General features: G+C 52.2%; 2 protein-coding genes across 2 annotated transcripts in view; one reads left to right on the forward strand and one right to left on the reverse strand.

Moving 5' to 3' along the window:
- The window catches only part of LOC123757506 (endothelin-converting enzyme-like 1), a gene marked incomplete in the record, with an annotated part of 321,501 nt that overhangs the window by 50,536 nt on the left and 249,526 nt on the right, over positions 1–21,439 (forward strand). Inside the window, 1 exon segment of the mRNA XM_069329457.1 lies at positions 14,340–14,501. Within this exon segment, the coding sequence (XP_069185558.1) occupies positions 14,351–14,501 (151 nt within the window).
- Positions 10,658–11,734, reverse strand: LOC138367407 (uncharacterized). The gene has a single exon (XM_069329051.1). The coding sequence runs from the start codon at positions 11,732–11,734 to the stop codon at positions 10,658–10,660; it is 1,077 nt and encodes a 358-aa protein (XP_069185152.1).

Consider the following 21,439-nt stretch of genomic DNA (forward strand, 5'->3'; position numbering starts at 1 on the left):
GTCTGCCCTGTCTCTTACCCTGGCACTTGTACTCACCTAGTTGTGCTTGCGAGGGTTGAGCTCTGGCTCTTTGGTCCCGCCTCTCAAAAAAGTTCTTTCTAACGTCCCTGTGGCTCATTTGGGTACTCAGTTTCCACCTGTGTCCCCTTGTTCGCGTACCACCAGTGTTGAATAGTTTATCTTTATCTACCATGTCAATTCCTCTGAGAATTTTGTAGGTAGTGATCATGTCTCCCCTTACACGACACTGTCTTCCAGTGTCGTAAGGTGTATTTCTCGCAGCCTTTCCTCGTAACTCATGCCTCTTAGTTCTGGGACTAGTCTAGTGGCATACCTTTGAACTTTTTCCAGGTTCGTATGAACTTTTTCCAGCTTCGTCTTGTGCTTGACAAGGTACGGGCGCCATGCTGGGGCCGCATACTCTAGGATTGGTCTTACATATGTGGTGTACAAGATTCTGAATGATTCCTTACACAGGTTCCTGAAGGCAGTTCTGATGTTAGCCAGCCTCGCATATGCCGCAGATGTTATTCTCTTTATGTGAGCTTCAGGAGACAGGTTTGGTGTGATATCAACTCATAGATGTTTCTCTCTTTCCGTTTCATTAAGTACTTCATCTCTTATTCTGTATCCTGTGTCTGGTCTACTGTTTCCACTGCCCAATTTCATTACCTTACATTTACTCGGGTTGAACTTTATTAGCCATTTGTTGGAGCATTATAGGGATGATCAGGTCTTCCAGTTTTCTGTTCTCTTCCGATGACATCTCAGCAGTCTCAAATTCCCACTCTCTCTTTTCCTATTTATTGTATCAGAAAATGTATGTATGGTGATATTGTTGAGGGGGAGGAGGGAGGGTGGTGAAGGGCAGTAGGGAGGGGAAGAATGGGGGTGTTGTCCACTGGGTAGGAGTGTGATGGGTTGGTCAGGTGGTGGAACACTTGTGGGTAGGGTAGGGAAGGGCGGGATAGTCCGTGGTCACACAAGTTAAGGCTCAGGGAATGAGTCTGTGTGCGCTTGTTAGTCACACAAGTGGCGTACATGATGGAGGTGTGCCAGGCCACACACACACACACGCAAGTGGCGTACATGATGGAGGTGTGCCAGGCCCCACACACACACACACACAAGTGGCGTACATGATGGAGGTGTGCCAGGCCCCACACACACACACGCAAGTGGCGTACATGATGGAGGTGTGCCAGGCCCCACACACACACACACAAGTGGCGTACATGATGGAGGTGTGCCAGGCCCCACACACACACACGCAAGTGGCGTACATGATGGAGGTGTGCCAGGCCCCACACACACACACACAAGTGGCGTACATGATGGAGGTGTGCCAGGCCCCACACACACACACACAAGTGGCGTACATGATGGAGGTGTGCCAGGCCCCACACACACACACACGCAAGTGGCGTACATGATGGAGGTGTGCCAGGCCCCACACACACACACACAAGTGGCGTACATGATGGAGGTGTGCCAGGCCCCACACACACACACACACACACACAAGTGGCGTACATGATGGAGGTGTGCCAGGCCCCACACACACACACACAAGTGGCGTACATGATGGAGGTGTGCCAGGCCCCACACACACACACACACAAGTGGCGTACATGATGGAGGTGTGCCAGGCCCCACACACACACACACACAAGTGGCGTACATGATGGAGGTGTGCCAGGCCCCACACACACACACACACAAGTGGCGTACATGATGGAGGTGTGCCAGGCCCCACACACACACACGCAAGTGGCGTACATGATGGAGGTGTGCCAGGCCCCACACACACACACACAAGTGGCGTACATGATGGAGGTGTGCCAGGCCCCACACACACACACGCAAGTGGCGTACATGATGGAGGTGTGCCAGGCCCCACACACACACACGCAAGTGGCGTACATGATGGAGGTGTGCCAGGCCCCACACACACACACACAAGTGGCGTACATGATGGAGGTGTGCCAGGCCCCACACACACACACACAAGTGGCGTACATGATGGAGGTGTGCCAGGCCCCACACACACACACACACAAGTGGCGTACATGATGGAGGTGTGCCAGGCCCCACACACACACACACAAGTGGCGTACATGATGGAGGTGTGCCAGGCCCCACACACACACACGCAAGTGGCGTACATGATGGAGGTGTGCCAGGCCCCACACACACACACACAAGTGGCGTACATGATGGAGGTGTGCCAGGCCCCACACACACACACACAAGTGGCGTACATGATGGAGGTGTGCCAGGCCCCACACACACACACACACAAGTGGCGTACATGATGGAGGTGTGCCAGGCCCCACACACACACACACTCACACACACTCACACACACACACACACACACACACACACACACACACACACACACACACACACACCACACACACACACACACACACACACACACACACACACACACACACACTCACACACACTCACATATACGTAATATATCTGATATACGTAACATATCTGATATACGTAAATGATCTCCCAGAGGGTATAGACTCATTCCTCTCAATGTTTGCTGACGACGCCAGAATTATGAGAAGGATTAAGACAGAGGAGGACAGCTTGAGGCTTCAAGAAGACCTGGACAAGCTGCAGGAATGGTCGAACAAATGGATATTAGAGTTTAACCCAAGCAAATGTAATGTAATGAAGATAGGGGTAGGAAGCAGCAGACCAGATACAAGGTATCATTTGGGAGAGGAAATACTTCAGGAGTCAGAGAGAGAGAAAGACCTGGGGGTTGATATCACACCAGACCTGTCCCCTGATGCTCATATCAAGAGGATAACATCAGCAGCATATGCCAGGTTGGCTAACATAAGAACGGCCTTTAGAAACTTGTGTAAGGAATCTTTCAGAACATTATATACCACATATGTCAGACCAATCCTGGAGTATGCAGCTCCAGCATGGAGTCCATATCTAGTCAAGCATAAGACTAAACTGGAAAAGGTTCAAAGGTTTGCCACCAGACTAGTACCAGAGCTGAGAGGTATGAGCTACGAGGAGAGACTACGGGAATTAAACCTCACTTCGTTGGAAGACAGAAGAGTTAGGGGGGACATGATCACCACATTCAAGATTCTCAAGGGAATCAACAGGGTTGATAAAGACAGGCTATTTAACACAAGGGGCACATGCACTAGGGGACACAGGTGGAAACTGAGTGCCCAAATGAGCCACAGAGATATTAGAAAGAACTTTTTTAGTGTCAGAGTGGTTGACAAATGGAATGCATTAGGCAGTGATGTGGTGGAGACTGACTCCATACACACTTTCAAGTGTAGATATGATAGAGCCCGATAGGCTCAGGAATCTGTACACCTGTTGATTTACGGTTGAGAGGCGGGACCAAAGAGCCAGAGCTCAACCCCCGCAAGCACAACTAGGTGAGTATACACATACACACACACGGAAACAGAGAATGTGTTAAAGATTGATACGCAAACGTATCGTTGAATATAAATTTAAATAATCAGTATATGTATTTTTAATATATATATATATATATATATATATATATATATATATATATATATATATATATATATATATATATATATATATATATATATATATATGAGATATAAGGTGAGATCAATGATTCTAGCAGGAATGTTCTATATTTCCCCAACATTGTCACTGAGGCTAAGATAAGCGTTTGGTTAACTCTTGTTATCATTGTCAGAGGCAGAGTTGGAATGATTAGCAAGTGTGGTGGTGCGTGATATGTAGCCCAGGATGAGGTGAGGGTGATGGGGGTGCACCACCTCACTTATAGCTCCACTGTATCTTATCACTGCCCCAGTCTGCATGATGGGTGTTGCTGTATGATGCATGACGTGTTGGTCATCATGGTGAGTGTTCTCACACTACTGTTGTGATGTTATCACTGTAAGTTAGTAAACAATGTTTATGTAGCTCGTCTTGTTTGTTGGTCACTGAGGATTCACTGAAGACAGTAATTGTTGGGTCGTTACTTAGTACCTTGTTCTGTGTAGTTTACACGAGCTGTGGAGGTTTGTTATTGTGCCCCCCTATACCCCTACCTTGCCCCTCCCCCTAATCCCTTACCCCTATCTTGCCCTCCCCCTCCCCCCCCCCTCTAAGTGGGTAAGTTTCAAACGTTTGTTAGTGGTCACTGTTGGTCATGGTAGCCAAACGTTTGTTAGTGGTCACTGTTGGTCATGGTAGCCAAACGTTTGTTAGTGGTCACTGCTGGTCATCTCCCTGAGGTAGAGGAGGTACAGGTGTGACAGTGACCCAGGCGGTGAATGTGGGAGGATGTGACTTACAAGAGGTGCCAGAGAGCCGCACACACACCGTCCAGACCACAACCATTTGCCTTCATCACCACCTCCAGCCTCCACACCTCCTCAAAGGACCATTCACTCCAGCGTCGCGCCCCATTGTTTTGGCGCCCGTAGGTGATTCCCTATAAGGGCCTCCATGTTGGTAACTGCCGGGGCATGAGGTCTAGCTGTTTATGCCACAAAATTTATAAATAGAATACCCTTTTGAACCGCATTATTGGCACTTGCTGTTCTTCCATTCACTGGGCTCTTGGAGACTCGAACCCTGGACTCCATGTGTGTGTGAGACCGAAGCTCTACTGGGAACAAAATGTTCCAAGTAGCACGGGGTATGGTGAGCCCCGTAGTGGACTTACCTGGCACAGGACCGGGGCTGAGTGTACCAGTTACCCCAGCTGGGAGTGCCAGTTACCCCAGCTGGGTTTACCAGTTACCCCAGCTGGGTGTACCAGTTACCCCAGCTGGGTGTACCAGTTACCCCAGCTGGGTGTACCAGTTACCCCAGCTGGGTGTACCAGTTACCCCAGCTGGGTGTACCAGTTACCCCAGCTGGGTGTACCAGTTACCCCAGCTGGGAGTGCCAGTTACCCCAGCTGGGTGTACCAGTTACCCCAGCTGGGAGTGTCAGTTACCCCAGCTGGGTGTACCAGTTACCCCAGCTGGGTGTACCAGTTACCCCAGCTGGGAGTGTCAGTTACCCCAGCTGGGTGTACCAGTTACCCCAGCTGGGTGTACCAGTTACCCCAGCTGGGAGTGCCAGTTACCCCAGCTGGGAGTGCCAGTTACCCCAGCTGGGTGTACCAGTTACCCCAGCTGGGTGTACCAGTTACCCCAGCTGGGAGTGCCAGTTACCCCAGCTGGGAGTGCCAGTTACCCCAGCTGGGAGTGCCAGTTACCCCAGCTGGGAGTGCCAGTTACCCCAGCTGGGTGTACCAGTTACCCCAGCTGGGAGTGTCAGTTACCCCAGCTGGGTGTACCAGTTACCCCAGCTGGGTGTACCAGTTACCCCAGCTGGGAGTGTCAGTTACCCCAGCTGGGTGTACCAGTTACCCCAGCTGGGAGTGCCAGTTACCCCAGCTGGGTGTACCAGTTACCCCAGCTGGGAGTGCCAGTTACCCCAGCTGGGTGTACCAGTTACCCCAGCTGGGTGTACCAGTTACCCCAGCTGGGTGTACCAGTTACCCCAGCTGGGTGTACCAGTTACCCCAGCTGGGTGTACCAGTTACCCCAGCTGGGTGTACCAGTTACCCCAGCTGGGAGTGTCAGTTACCCCAGCTGGGTGTACCAGTTACCCCAGCTGGGTGTACCAGTTACCCCAGCTGGGTGTACCAGTTACCCCAGCTGGGAGTGCCAGTTACCCCAGCTGGGTGTACCAGTTACCCCAGCTGGGTGTACCAGTTACCCCAGCTGGGAGTGTCAGTTACCCCAGCTGGGTGTACCAGTTACCCCAGCTGGGTGTACCAGTTACCCCAGCTGGGAGTGTCAGTTACCCCAGCTGGGTGTACCAGTTACCCCAGCTGGGTGTACCAGTTACCCCAGCTGGGTGTACCAGTTACCCCAGCTGGGAGTGCCAGTTACCCCAGCTGGGAGTGCCAGTTACCCCAGCTGGGAGTGCCAGGATGAGTGTTGACCTCCAGACAGGTCACCAGGGTTGACCTCAGCAACGCCTCTGTAATATGCATCTCTCGGGTTTTTCGTAATTGCCTTGACCACTGCCTGAGAGAATGTGGACACCTGAGAGACATTAGAAATATGTGCAGCATAATAAACCCCACATTGTTTGAGGTTAGGAAAACACTATTGGTCAAGATTCCCCCCATTTTGCACCCGCAAGATAACGTAAGATTTTAAGGGTTGACAGATGTTAATCTTCTAGTTTGAGAAGCTGTTCACTTGAGACAGTTAAGCAAGTCTTGGGTACAAGTGACAGGATGAACAATCCAGCGGGTTTTCTTCCTATTGGGGAGTGTTGTACATGCTGTTATAGCGGTGTGTCCACTCACAGGATGAGTGACGCTGCCCAATACTGTCACTATGGCAGTGTGTCCACTCACAGGATGAGTGACGCTGCCCAATACTCTCACTACGGCGGTGTGTCCACTCACAGGATGAGTGGCGCTGCCCAATACTGTCACTATGGCGGTGTGTCCACTCACAGGATGAGTGGCGCTGCCCAATACTGTCACTATGGCGGTGTGTCCACTCACAGGATGAGTGACGCTGCCCAATACTGTCACTATGGCGGTGTGTTCACTCACAGGATGAGTGACGCTGCCCAATACTGTCACTATGGCGGTGTGTCCACTCACAGGATGAGTGACGCTGCCCAATACTGTCACTATGGCGGTGTGTCCACTCACAGGATGAGTGACGCTGCCCAATACTGTCACTATGGCGGTGTGTCCACTCACAGGATGAGTGACGCTGCCCAATACTGTCACTATGGTGGTGTGTCCACTCACATGATGAGTGGCGCTGCTCAATACTGTCACTATGGCGGTGTCCACTCACAAGATGAGTGGCGCTGCCCAATACTGTCACTATGGCGGTGTGTCCACTCACAGGATGAGTGGCGCTGCCCAATACTGTTACGATGGCGGTGTGTCCACTCACAGGATGAGTGACGCTGCCCAATACTGTCACTATGGCGGTGTGTCCACTCACAGGATGAGTGACGCTGCCCAATATATGTCACTATGGCGGTGTGTCCACTCACAGGATGAGTGACGCTGCCCAATACTGTCACTACGGCGGTGTGTCCACTCACAGGATGAGTGACGCTGCCCAATACTGTCACTATGGCGGTGTGTCCACTCACAGGATGAGTGGCGCTGCCCAATACTGTCACTATGGCAGTGTGTCCACTCAAAGGATGAGTGACGCTGCCCAATACTGTCACTACGGCGGTGTGTCCACTCACAGGATGAGTGGCGCTGCCCAATACTGTCACTACGGCGGTGTGTCCACTCACAGGATGAGTGGCGCTGCCCAATACTGTCACTACGGCGGTGTGTCCACTTACAGGACGAGTGGCGCTGCCCAATACTGTCACTTCACTACGGCGGTGTGTCCACTCACAGGACGAGTGGCGCTGCCCAATACTGTCACTATGGCGGTGTGTCCACTCACAGGACGAGTGGCGCTGCCCAATACTGTCACTATGGCGGTGTGTCCACTCACAGGATGAGTGGCGCTGCCCAATACTGTCACTATGGCGGTGTGTCCACTCACAGGATGAGTGACGCTGCCCAATACTGTCACTATGACGGTGTGTCCACTCACAGGATGAGTGACGCTGCCCAATACTGTCACTATGGCGGTGTGTCCACTCACAGGACGAGTGGCGCTGCCCAATACTGTCACTATGGCGGTGTGTCCACTCACAGGATGAGTGACGCTGCCCAATACTGTCACTATGGCGGTGTGTCCACTCACAGGATGAGTGACGCTGCCCAATACTGTCACTATGGAGGTGTGTCCACTCACAGGATGAGTGGCGCTGCCCAATACTGTCACTACGGCGGTGTGTCCACTCACAGGATGAGTGGTGCTGCCCAATACTGTCACTATGGCGGTGTGTCCACTCACAGGATGAGTGGCGCTGCCCAATACTGTCACTATGGCGGTGTGTCCACTCACAGGATGAGTGGCGCTGCCCAATACTGTCACTATGGCGGTGTGTCCACTCACAGGATGAGTGACGCTGCCCAATACTGTCACTATGGCGGTGTGTCCACTAACAGGATGAGTGGTGCTGCCCAATACTGTCACTATGGCGGTGTGTCCACTCACAGGATGAGTGGCGCTGCCCAATACTGTCACTATGGCGGTGTGTCCACTCACAGGATGAGTGGCGCTGCCCAATACTGTCACTATGGCGGTGTGTCCACTCACAGGATGAGTGACGCTGCCCAATACTGTCACTATGGCGGTGTGTCCACTAACAGGATGAGTGGTGCTGCCCAATACTGTCACTATGGCGGTGTGTCCACTCACAGGATGAGTGGCGCTGCCCAATACTGTCACTATGGCGGTGTGTCCACTCACAGGATGAGTGGCGCTGCCCAATACTGTCACTATGGCGGTGTGTCCACTCACAGGATGAGTGACGCTACCAAATACTGTCACTATGGCGGTGTGTCCACTCACAGGATGAGTGACGCTGCCCAATACTGTCACTATGGCGGTGTGTCCACTCACAGGATGAGTGGCGCTGCCCAATACTGTCACTATGGCGGTGTGTCCACTCACAGGATGAGTGGCGCTGCCCAATACTGTCACTATGGCGGTGTGTCCACTCACAGGATGAGTGGTGCTGCCCAATACTGTCACTATGGCGGTGTGTCCACTCACAGGATGAGTGGCGCTGCCCAATACTGTCACTATGGCGGTGTGTCCACTCACGGGATGAGTGACGCTGCCCAATACTGTCACTATGGCGGTGTGTCCACTCACGGGATGAGTGACGCTGCCCAATACTGTCACTATGGCGGTGTGTCCACTCACGGGATGAGTGGCGCTGCCCAATACTGTCACTATGGCGGTGTGTCCACTCACAGGATGAGTGACGCTGCCCAATACTGTCACTATGGCGGTGTGTCCACTCACAGGATGAGTGGTGCTGCCCAATACTGTCACTATGGCGGTGTGTCCACTCACAGGATGAGTGGCGCTGCCCAATACTGTCACTATGGCGGTGTGTCCACTCACAGGATGAGTGACGCTGCCCAATACTGTCACTATGGCGGTGTGTCCACTCACAGGATGAGTGACGCTGCCCAATACTGTCACTATGGCGGTGTGTCCACTCACAGGATGAGTGACGCTGCCCAATACTGTCACTATGGCGGTGTGTCCACTCACGGGATGAGTGGCGCTGCCCAATACTGTCACTATGGCGGTGTGTCCACTCACAGGATGAGTGACGCTGCCCAATACTGTCACTATGGCGGTGTGTCCACTCACAGGATGAGTGGTGCTGCCCAATACTGTCACTATGGCGGTGTGTCCACTCACAGGATGAGTGGCGCTGCCCAATACTGTCACTATGGCGGTGTGTCCACTCACAGGATGAGTGACGCTGCCCAATACTGTCACTATGGCGGTGTGTCCACTCACAGGATGAGTGACGCTGCCCAATACTGTCACTATGGCGGTGTGTCCACTCACAGGATGAGTGACGCTGCCCAATACTGTCACTATGGAGGTGTGTCCACTCACAAGATGAGTGGCGCTGCCCAATACTGTCACTACGGCGGTGTGTCCACTCACAGGATGAGTGGTGCTGCCCAATACTGTCACTATGGCGGTGTGTCCACTCACAGGATGAGTGGCGCTGCCCAATACTGTCACTATGGCGGTGTGTCCACTCACAGGATGAGTGGCGCTGCCCAATACTGTCACTATGGCGGTGTGTCCACTCACAGGATGAGTGACGCTGCCCAATACTGTCACTATGGCGGTGTGTCCACTAACAGGATGAGTGGTGCTGCCCAATACTGTCACTATGGCGGTGTGTCCACTCACAGGATGAGTGGCGCTGCCCAATACTGTCACTATGGCGGTGTGTCCACTCACAGGATGAGTGGCGCTGCCCAATACTGTCACTATGGCGGTGTGTCCACTCACAGGATGAGTGGCGCTGCCCAATACTGTCACTATGGCGGTGTGTCCACTCACAGGATGAGTGGCGCTGCCCAATACTGTCACTATGGCGGTGTGTCCACTCACAGGATGAGTGACGCTACCAAATACTGTCACTATGGCGGTGTGTCCACTCACAGGATGAGTGACGCTGCCCAATACTGTCACTATAGCGGTGTGTCCACTCACAGGATGAGTGGCGCTGCCCAATACTGTCACTATGGCGGTGTGTCCACTCACAGGATGAGTGACGCTGCCCAATATATGTCACTATGGCGGTGTGTCCACTCACAGGATGAGTGACGCTGCCCAATACTGTCACTATGGCGATGTGTCCACTCACAGGATGAGTGGCGCTGCCCAATACTGTCACTATGGCGGTGTGTCCACTCACAGGATGAGTGACGCTGCCCAATACTGTCACTACGGCGGTGTGTCCACTCACAGGATGAGTGGCGCTGCCCAATTAACTCTCCCCTCGGGGAAAAATTACAAATATAAAAGTATACAGGGTCGCTATGGGGTACCTTTGAACAGGAAGTCCTTAGGTGGTGAGGAAGGCACAGAGGTAAAGCCGAGAGTACACTGTAGATATACAGACGACATACTCCTGCAGGCACCTGATTAAGGATGCATTCGAGCAATGTCTAGGGCTAAGGGTCATTTACGAGATATTTGTCAATGTCTATATCAACTGTGTCCTGACACACAGCTCCAGTGGCAAGCAGGTTGACGAGGCTCTGGGTAGAGTAAGGCAGGTCCTGGTCAACGAGGCTCTGGGTAGAGTAAGGCAGGTCCTGGTCAACGAGGCTCTGGGTAGAGTAAGGCAGGTCCTGGTCAACGAGGCTCTGGGTAGAGTAAGGCAGGTCCTGGTCAACGAGGCTCTGGGTAGAGTAAGGCAGGTCCTGGTCAACGAGGCTCTGGGTAGAGTAAGGCAGGTCCTGGTCAACGAGGCTCTGGATAGAGTGAGGCAGGTCCTGGTCAACGAGGCTCTGGGTAGAGTAAGGCAGGTCCTGGTCAACGAGGCTCTGGGTAGAGTAAGGCAGGTCCTGGTCAACGAGGCTCTGGGTAGAGTAAGGCAGGTCCAGGTCAACGAGGCTCTGGGTAGAGTAAGGCAGGTCCTGGTCAACGAGGCTCTGGGTAGAGTAAGGCAGGTCCTGGTCAACGAGGCTCTGGGTAGAGTAAGGCAGGTCCTGGTCAACGAGGCTCTGGGTAGAGTAAGGCAGGTCCTGGTCAACGAGGCTCTGGGTAGAGTAAGGCAGGTCCTGGTCAACGAGGCTCTGGGTAGAGTAAGGCAGGTCCTGGTCAACGAGGCTCTGGATAGAGTGAGGCAGGTCCTGGTCAACGAGGCTCTGGGTAGAGTAAGGCAGGTCCTGGTCAACGAGGCTCTGGGTAGAGTAAGGCAGGTCCTGGTCAACGTGGCTCTGGGTAGAGTAAGGCAGGTCCTGGTCAACGAGGCTCTGGGTAGAGTAAGGCAGGTCCTGGTCAACGAGGCTCTGGGTAGAGTAAGGCAGGTCCTGGTCAACGAGGCTCTGGGTAGAGTAAGGCAGGTCCTGGTCAACAATGGACACTAACATGTGTGTGGAAGAGATCATCAACATGAAGATGAGCCGCCAAGCAGCCTCGGAGGAAACAGTCAACACCACATTACTGGTCCAACTATTAACACATTCTACAGGAACGTCATCTTCACCGCCCTCAAGACGGAAGAGATTGGGCGTGACAAACATTATTGATATAAATGTGACCGCCACTGACACCAACCACAAGAGCGGACTAATACTACACTATAGGAGCAAGAAGGTTGCAAAGTTGCTCTTGAAAACACTCTCCTGACACATGACCAAACCCCGTGAAGGAGGCCAATGTTGTGTATGTCTTCACATGCCCACTTGGGGACGGTCAGCCCTAACGAACTCAATATATAGGCAAGACTACACCATCCTTTGAAGGAACTCGATAGGGCCTTGTTGTTTGTGCATTGTAGGCTCCTCGAAAGGAATGTTGTTGTCTTGCCTATATATTGTGATCGTTGGGGCTGACAGTCCTAAAGTGAACATGTGAAGGTATTGACGGCATTCGTTTCTTCCAAAGGATTATATTTGGTGTCTGAGAGATTTTAATGAGAAAGTTCGCAGTTTCCTTGCCCTTAATTTATATATATATATAAATATATATATATATATATATATATATATATATATATATATATATATATATATATATATATATATATATATATATATATATATATATATCTGATAATCACTTCCCTGATGTAATATTAAATTTTGGATTAAGTTGTTAAGTTTGGATGTTGGCTCCCTTTTCATTAACCAACCACTTGGAGTGGACGGTAGAGCGACAGTCTCGCTCCATGCAGGTCGACGTTCAATCGCCGACCGTCCAAGTGGTTGGGAACCATTCCTTCCCCCCCCCCCCCCACATTGAAAACCTCCCAAGAAACTGCGCCTCTGCCGATAACAAAGATAATATAAATAACACGGCTGGGGGGGGGGGGAAGGGGAGGGACTAAACGTGTTCTCGTTTCAAGACAGTTTTTACCGTCGAAAATATGTTGTTATGTAGGAGTCCTTTAATCCGGTGTTATCTTGCCTGTATATGGAATACTTGGAGACATGTGGACACTCAGATCAAACCTCGAGACATGATTTGGTACAGATATGTTGATGACATATCTGTCTACATATGTTGACCAGACCACACACTAGAAGGTGAAGGGACGACGATGTTTCGGTCCGTCCTGGACTATTCTCAAGTCGATTGTGGACCAGTCACAATCGACTTGAGAATGGTCCAGGACGGACCGAAACGTCGTCGTCCCTTCACCTTCTAGTGTGTGGTCTGGTCAACATTCTTCAGCCACGTTATTGTGACTCATCGCCTGCCAACATATCATTACATATGTTGGGAACCTCAGATATCCTAACAACATATGCTGGAAGGAGAACTGGGGACCCTTCTCTGAGTTCTTTTGAGAGGTTGATTCGATTTTCTGATATAGAAATATATTAGGAGCTTGAATTACTGACTTAGTTATGTTGGGTTATGTTAGGCAAGAATAGGTTTGGATTTGACTTGATAAATACACATAATTTTATCGTATATTGGGAAGGTCTGAGAGGAACATCCATTGACCACATCTCAATAGTCTATCCATATATATCATGTGGCATTACCTGTCTATTCTTGTGATAGAGTTCCTCTCCCCCGACCCCTTCCTCTGTCCCTGGGACTCTTTACCTTATTAAGATGACAAACCAACATTAAATTACCCAATATATGCCCATTTTCCCTTCACTGGACTGTGCAAATCACCATTAGCAGTCACATTAGGTACCAGTAATACTTTACATATGAATAGCCAGGAACACAACAGCTCAAGGCGAGTCATTAACATTGTATCACATTAAGGGAGAAAAACGGCACATGACAAATACAAGACGATTTATCCACATGAATTTGGGGTTGAGTAAGGCCAGGGAGGTGGTGTTAGGTAGTGGTGCGGGGACACTATACACCGTGCTGAGTAAGACCAGGGAGGTGGTGTTAGGTAGTGGTGCGGGGACACTATACACCGTGTTGAGTAAGACCAGGGAGGTGGTGTTAGGTAGTGGTGTGGGGACACTATACACCGTGTTGAGTAAGACCAGGGAGGTGGTGTTAGGTAGTGGTGTGGGGACACTATACACCGTGCTGAGTAAGACCAGGGAGGTGGTGTTAGGTAGTGGTGTGGGGACACTATACACCGTGCTGAGTAAGACCAGGGAGGTGGTGTTAGGTAATGGTGTGGGGACACTATACACCGTGCTGAGTAAGACCAGGGAGGTGGTGTTAGGTAGTGGTGTGGGGACACTATACACCGTGTTGAGTAAGGCCAGGGAGGTGGTGTTAGGTAATGGTGTGGGGACACTATACACCGTGCTGAGTAAGACCGTGGAGGTGGTGTTAGGTAATGGTGTGGGGACACTATACACCGTGCTGAGTAAGACCAGGGAGGTGGTGTTAGGTAGTGGTGCGGGGACACTATACACCGTGCTGAGTAAGACCAGGGAGGTGGTGTTAGGTAATGGTGTGGGGACACTATACACCGTGCTGAGTAAGACCAGGGAGGTGGTGTTAGGTAGTGGTGTGGGGACACTATACACCGTGCTGAGTAAGACCAGGGAGGTGGTGTTAGGTAATGGTGTGGGGACACTATACACCGTGCTGAGTAAGACCAGGGAGGTGGTGTTAGGTAATGGTGTGGGGACACTATACACCGTGCTGAGAGTGGGGACTGATCTTGTTCCTTGTGTCCCCGTGTGTCCCCAGCCCTCTCGGAGATGAGGGAGCTGCTGGACACCATGAACGAGCCCGAGGACGTCAACAGCATCGAGTGGAAGCTGAAGACCTTCTACTCCTCGTGCATGAACGTCCGCTCCTTCATGAAGACCGGACTCGACATCATCAAGCGCATGATCATCACCAAACTCAGTGAGTAACACACAACGTTTTTTCCTTCATGGCCTTTGTTGTTCTTGTTGTTGTTGTTGTTGTTGTTGTTGTTTTAAGATTCGCTACCTGGAACAAAAAGTTCCAAGTAGCACGGGCTATGGTGAGCCCGTAGTGCTCCTTGGGGGTTGGGTGGGTGGGTGGAGGTGTTCCGGGGGCCAGCGACTGTGAGGGTTCACCAAATGGAGTGGTGATCATTAGACCAAACATGGGCAAAGGACCTAGAGAGCTGTGACCAGTGGGGGGGGTCCCAAAGGTAAGGTCCCGGGACCTTCACTGTTCTGGCTTGTGACTGACCTTCTTGAGGAAAGGAATTATCAGGGTAAAGCGCCAAGCTATTACGACTGTATAGCACGTGGAAGGGGTCAGGGTAAGGATTTGGGATGGGACGGGGGAAGGAATGGTGGCCAAACACTTGGACGGTCGGGGATTAATTGAACGTCGACCTGCATGAAGCGAGACCGTCGCTCTACCGTCCAGCCCAAGTGGTTGGGCCAAAGATTAACTGGGCTCGTAGATGGTAATTTTTGCAGTTATTGTAAAGCTAAAGAAGGTATGCTGAAACCAAGCAAGATTACCAGAAATGTTCAGGAAGATTTGGGTGTACTCATGTCGGAAGACCTTACCTTTATAGAACACAATAAAGTAGCCGTCACAACTGCAAGAAAAGTGACAGGTTGGATAACAAGAACCTTTCAAGCTAAAGATGCTATTCCAAAGATGATACTTTTCAAGTCACTAGAGCTCTCTAGAGTGGAATACTGCTGCACAATGACAGCCCCTTTCAAAGCTGGAGAAATTGCTGACCTGGAGAGCGTGCAGAGATCCTTTACTGCTAGAATCCACTCAGTATAGCATCTAAACTATTGGGACCGACTAAAGTGCCTAAATCTGTATTCTCTTGAGCGCAGGCGGGAGAGATACATAAAAATTTACACGTGGAAAATAGTAGAGGGGCTGGTCCCAAACCTGCAGACAGAAATAACACCACATGAGACCAGGAGGCATGGCAGGATGTGCAGAATACCCCTGTTGAAAAGCAGAGGTGCAACAGGTACTCTGAGAGAGAACTCTATCAACATGAGAGGCCCGAGACTGTTCAGCACGCTTCCGCTACTCATAAGGGACATAACTGGTCGACCCCTCACAGTGTTCAAGAGAGAACTATCAACATCAGAGGCCCGAGACTGTTCAACACGCTTCCACTACACATAAGGGACATAACTGGCCGACCCCTCACAGTGTTCAAGAGAGAACTATCAACATCAGAAGCCCGAGACTGTTCAACACGCTTCCACTACACATAAGGGGCATAACTGGCCGACCCCTCACAGTGTTCAAGAGAGAACTATCAACATCAGAGGCCCGAGACTGTTCAACACGCTTCCACTACACATAAGGGACATAACTGGCCGACCACTCACAGTGTTCAAGAGAGAACTATCAACATCAGAGGCCCGAGACTGTTCAACACGCTTCCACTACACATAAGGGACATAACTGGCCGACCCCTCACAGTGTTCAAGAGAGAACTATCAACATCAGAGGCCCGAGACTGTTCAACACGCTTCCACTACACATAAGGGACATAACTGGCCGACCACTCACAGTGTTCAAGAGAGAACTATCAACATCAGAGGCCCGAGACTGTTCAACACGCTTCCACTACACATAAGGGGCATAACTGGCCGACCCCTCACAGTGTTCAAGAGAGAACTATCAACATCAGAGGCCCGAGACTGTTCAACACGCTTCCACTACACATAAGGGGCATAACTGGCCGACCCCTCACAGTGTTCAAGAGAGAACTATCAACATCAGAGGCCCGAGACTGTTCAACACGCTTCCACTACACATAAGGGACATAACTGGCCGACCCCTCACAGTGTTCAAGAGAGAACTATCAACATCAGAGACCCGAGACTGTTCAACACGCTTCCACTACACATAAGGGACATAACTGGCCGACCCCTCACAGTGTTCAAGAGAGAACTATCAACATCAGAGGACCGAGACTGTTCAACACGCTTCCACTACACATAAGGGACATAACTGGCCGACCCCTCACAGTGTTCAAGAGAGAACTATCAACATCAGAGACCCGAGACTGTTCAACACGCTTCCACTACACATAAGGGGCATAACTGGCCGACCACTCACAGTGTTCAAGAGAGAACTATCAACATCAGAGACCCGAGACTGTTCAACACGCTTCCACTACACATAAGGGACATAACTGGCCGACCCCTCACAGTGTTCAAGAGAGAACTATCAACATCAGAGGCCCGAGACTGTTCAACACGCTTCCACTACACATAAGGGGCATAACTGGCCGACCCCTCACAGTGTTCAAGAGAGAACTATCAACATCAGAGGCCCGAGACTGTTCAACACGCTTCCACTACACATAAGGGACATAACTGGCCGACCCCTCACAGTGTTCAAGAGAGAACTATCAACATGAGAGGCCCGAGACTGTTCAACACGCTTCCACTACACATAAGGAACATAACTGGCCGACCCCTCACAGTGTTCAAGAGAGAACTATCAACATCAGAGGCCCGAGACTGTTCAACACGCTTCCACTACACATAAGGAACATAACTGGCCGACCCCTCACAGTGTTCAAGAGAGAACTTGACAAACACCTCCAAAGGATACCTGATCAGCCAGGCTGTGACTCATACATCAGGCTGCTAGCAGCCTGCCGTCCAACAGCTTGGTAGACCAGTCCTGCAACGTGGAGGCCTGGTTGAGGACCGGGCCGCGGGGACGCTAAGCCCCGAAATCATCTCAAGGTAACCTCAAGGTAAGGTAAGGTAAGACCTTGACAAGCCACTAGAGGACTCGGGGCAAATTACAGCTCATCCCCAACAAGCCAACAAGCCAACAAGCCAACAAGCCAACAAGCTACAGGTGGACAAATAAATAAGTTGTAATAATATAAGGAAATATTTGTACTCTACATGTGGTCAAGAACTTTGTAACACAGCATCAACATGGGTTCAGGGAGGGCAGGTCCTGCCTCACAGGGCTAATTGAATTCTACGACCAGGCAACACAAATCAGGTAAGAAAGAGAGGGGTGGACAGACTGCATATTTTTGGATTGCCAGAAAGCCTTTGATACAGTGCCACACAAGAGGCTAGTGAAAAAGCTGGAGATGCAGGCTGGAGTGAAAGGGAAGGTACTCCGTTGGATAAAGTAGTACCTAAGCAAGAAAAGACAGCGAGTCACTGTGAGGGGTGAGGTCTCAGAGCGGCGAGGCGTCACCACTGGAGTCCCTCATTAATCAGTTCTTGGACCTATGCTGTTCCTGATATATGTAAATGATTTCCCAGAGGAAATAGACTCGTTCCTCTCAGTGTTTGCTAATGATGCAAAAAATATGAGGACAGGGACAGAGGAAGATAGTATGAGGCTACAAGATGACCTAAACAAACTGAAGGAATGGTCCAACAAATGGCCACTAAAGTTCAACCCAAGTAAATGTAAGGTAATGAAACTAGGCGGAGGAAATAGGAGGCTAGACACTGGATATCGAATCGGAGATGAAGTTCTTCACGAAACGGACAGAGAGAAAGATCTAGGAATTGATATCACACCAAACCTGTCTCTTGAAGCCCACATCAAAAGAATTACGTCTGCGGTATATGCGAGGCTGGCTAACATCAGAACAGCGTTCAGGAACCTGTGTAAGGAATCATTCAGAACCTTGTATAGCACATATGTAAGACAAATCCTGGAGTATGCAGCCCCAGCATGAAGCCCGTACCTTGTCAAGCACAAGACGTAACTGGAAAAAGTTCAGAGGTATGCCACTAGACTAGTCCCAGAACTAAGAGCCATGAGTTACGAGAAAAGGCTTCGGGAAATGCACCCTCACGACAGAAGAGCTCGGAGAGACATGATCACCACATAAAATATTCTCAGGGGTAATTGACAGGGTAGAGAAGGATCGATTATTCAACACGGGTGGTACGCGAACAAGGGGACACAGGTGGAAGCTGAGTACCCACATGAGCCACAGGGACGTTAGAAGGAACTTTTTCAGTGTCAGAGTAGTTAACAGATGGAATGCATTAGGCAGTGATGTGGTGGAGGCTGACTCCATACACAGTTTCAAATGTAGATATGATAGAGCCCAGTAGGCTCAGGAACCTGTACACCAGTTGATTGACAGTTGATAGGCGGGACCAAACAGCCAGAGCTCAACCCCTGCAAGCACAACTAGGTGAGTACAGAGGAGGGGTGGCAGTGGCAGTGTGAGGTGACAGGAAGACTGAGAGACGTCACGGGTGCCGGGACAAGACCCTGGCGGTGGGCGCCAGCTCCTCTGGAGGGCTAATGTTGGCGAGCGGCGACAGGAGAGACATGTCCTGTTTTGCCTGTGTCGTCACGCCCTTCACTCCCCCCAGTGGGCAGGGGGAGAGGGACGGGAGGACGTGCAGGGAACAGTGGGAGGGACGGAGGGAGGAAAGCTTTGAGAGCTAGGGAAGGCTAGGGAAGGTGTGAGGGAGGAAAGGAGGCTCGGGTACGCCGGGACACTGATGGATAACTCTAGGACTATCCTTCACACACACACGTCACGGGACGCAAGTAATGCGCCCACGACGCACGCCCACGATGCACGCCCACGACGCACGCCCACGACGCACGCCCACGACGCACGCCCACGACAAACGTCGCCAGGCTGCCAGGCAGGAACCGCCTGAAAGAAACAATGTAAGGTGTTGTTAAGGTCGACTCCGCCGCTGTTCCAAGTGGGAGAGACGAGTCTCTGCTCCTGGTAATTTTCCGCACTGTCTTGTCCCGACGTCGTAATGTTCAAACTCATTTGTAGGGAACTGTGTGGAGGAGCATTTTCTTGCCCCCGCTCTATTCCCTATGCCAGAGCCATATCTCCCCCCTCCCAGAGCCATGTCCCCCCTCCCAGAGCCATGTACCCCCTCCCAGAGTCATGTACCCCCTCCCACAGCCATGTACCCCCTCCCAGAGCCATGTCCCCCCTCCCAGAGCCATGTACCCCCTCCCAGAGCCATGTCCCCCCTCCCAGAGTCATGTCTCCCCTCCCACAGCCATGTCTTCCCTCCCAGAGCCATGTCCCCCCTCCCAGAGTCATGTCTCCCCTCCCACAGCCATGTCTTCCCTCCCAGAGCCATGTCCCCCCTCCCAGAGCCATGTACCCCCTCCCAGAGCCATGTACCCCCTCCCAGAGCCATGTCCCCCCTCCCAGAGCCATGTCCCCCTCCCAGAGCCATGTCCCCCCTCCCAGAGCCATGTCCCCCCTCCCAGAGCCATGTCCCCCTCCCAGAGCCATGTCCCCCCTCCCAGAGCCATGTCTCCCCTCCCAGAGCCATGTCCCCCTCCCAGAGCCATGTCCCCCTCCCAGAGCCATGTCCCCCCTCCCAGAGCCATGTCCCCCCTCCCAGAGCCATGTCCCCCCTCCCAGAGCCATGCCCCCCCTCCCAGAGCCATGTCCCCCTCCCAGAGCCATGTCCCCCTCCCAGATCTATGTACCCCCTCCCAGAGCCATGTCTCCCCTCCCAGAGCCATGTCCCCCTCCCAGAGCCATGTCTTCCCTCCCAGAGCCATGTCCCCCGTCCCAGAGCCATGTCCCCCCTCCCAGAGCCATGTCACCCCTCCCAGAGCCATGTCCCCCCTCCCAGAGCCATGTCCCCCTCCCAGAGCCATGTTCCCCCTCCCAGAGCCATGTCCCCCCTCCCAGAGCCATGTCCCCCTCCCAGAGCCATGTCCCCCTCCCAGATCTATGTACCCCCTCCCAGAGCCATGTCTCCCCTCCCAGAGCCATGTCCCCCCTCCCAGAGCCATGTCCCCCCTCCCAGAGCCATGTCCCCCCTCCCAGAGCCATGTCCCCCCTCCCAGAGCCATGTCCCCCCTCCCAGAGCCATGTCCCCCCTCCCAGAGCCATGTCCCCCTCCCAGAGCCATGTCCCCCCTCCCAGAGCCATGTACCCCCTCCCAGAGCCATGTCCCCCTCCCAGATCTATGTACCCCCTCCCAGAGCCATGTCCCCCCTCCCAGAGCCATGTCCCCCCTCCCAGAGCCATGTCCCCCCTCCCAGAGCCATGTCCCCCCTCCCAGAGCCATGTCCCCCTCCCAGAGCCATGTCCCCCTCCCAGATCTATGTACCCCCTCCCAGAGCCATGTACCCCCTCCCAGAGCCATGTCCCCCTCCCAGATCTATGTACCCCCTCCCAGAGCCATGTCCCCCCCTCAGAGCCATGTACCCCCTCCCAGAGCCATGTCCCCCTCCCAGATCTATGTACCCCCTCCCAGAGCCATGTCCCCCTCCCAGAGCCATGTCCCCCCTCCCAGAGCCATGTCCCCCCTCCCAGAGCCATGTCCCCCCTCCCAGAGCCATGTCCCCCCTCCCAGAGCCATGTCCCCCCTCCCAGAGCCATGTCCCCCTCCCAGAGCCATGTCCCCCCTCCCAGAGCCATGTCCCCCTCCCAGATCTATGTACCCCCTCCCAGAGCCATGTACCCCCTCCCAGAGCCATGTACCCCCTCCCAGAGCCATGTACCCCCTCCCAGACCCGAGTGTGGGTGTGTGTGTGTGTGTACTCACCTAGTTGTGCTTGCAGGGGTTGAGCTTTGGCTCTTTGGTCCCGCCTCTCAACTGTCAATCAACTGGTGTACAGATTCCTGAGCCTACTGGGCTCTATCATATCTACACTTGAAACTGTGTATGGAGTCAGCCTCCACCACATCACTGCCTAATGTGTGTATGTGTGTGTGTGCATGTGCGTGCGCGTGTGTGTGTGTGTGTGTACTCACCTAATTGTACTCACCTAATTGTGCTTGCGGGGGTTGAGCTTTGGCTCTTTGGTCCCGCCTCTCACCTGTCAATCAACTGGTGTACAGATTCCTGAGCCTACTGGGCTCTATCATATCTACA

The sequence above is a fragment of the Procambarus clarkii genome, chromosome 22 (assembly GCF_040958095.1).
Source record: "Procambarus clarkii isolate CNS0578487 chromosome 22, FALCON_Pclarkii_2.0, whole genome shotgun sequence".
Lineage (NCBI taxonomy): Eukaryota > Metazoa > Arthropoda > Malacostraca > Decapoda > Cambaridae > Procambarus > Procambarus clarkii.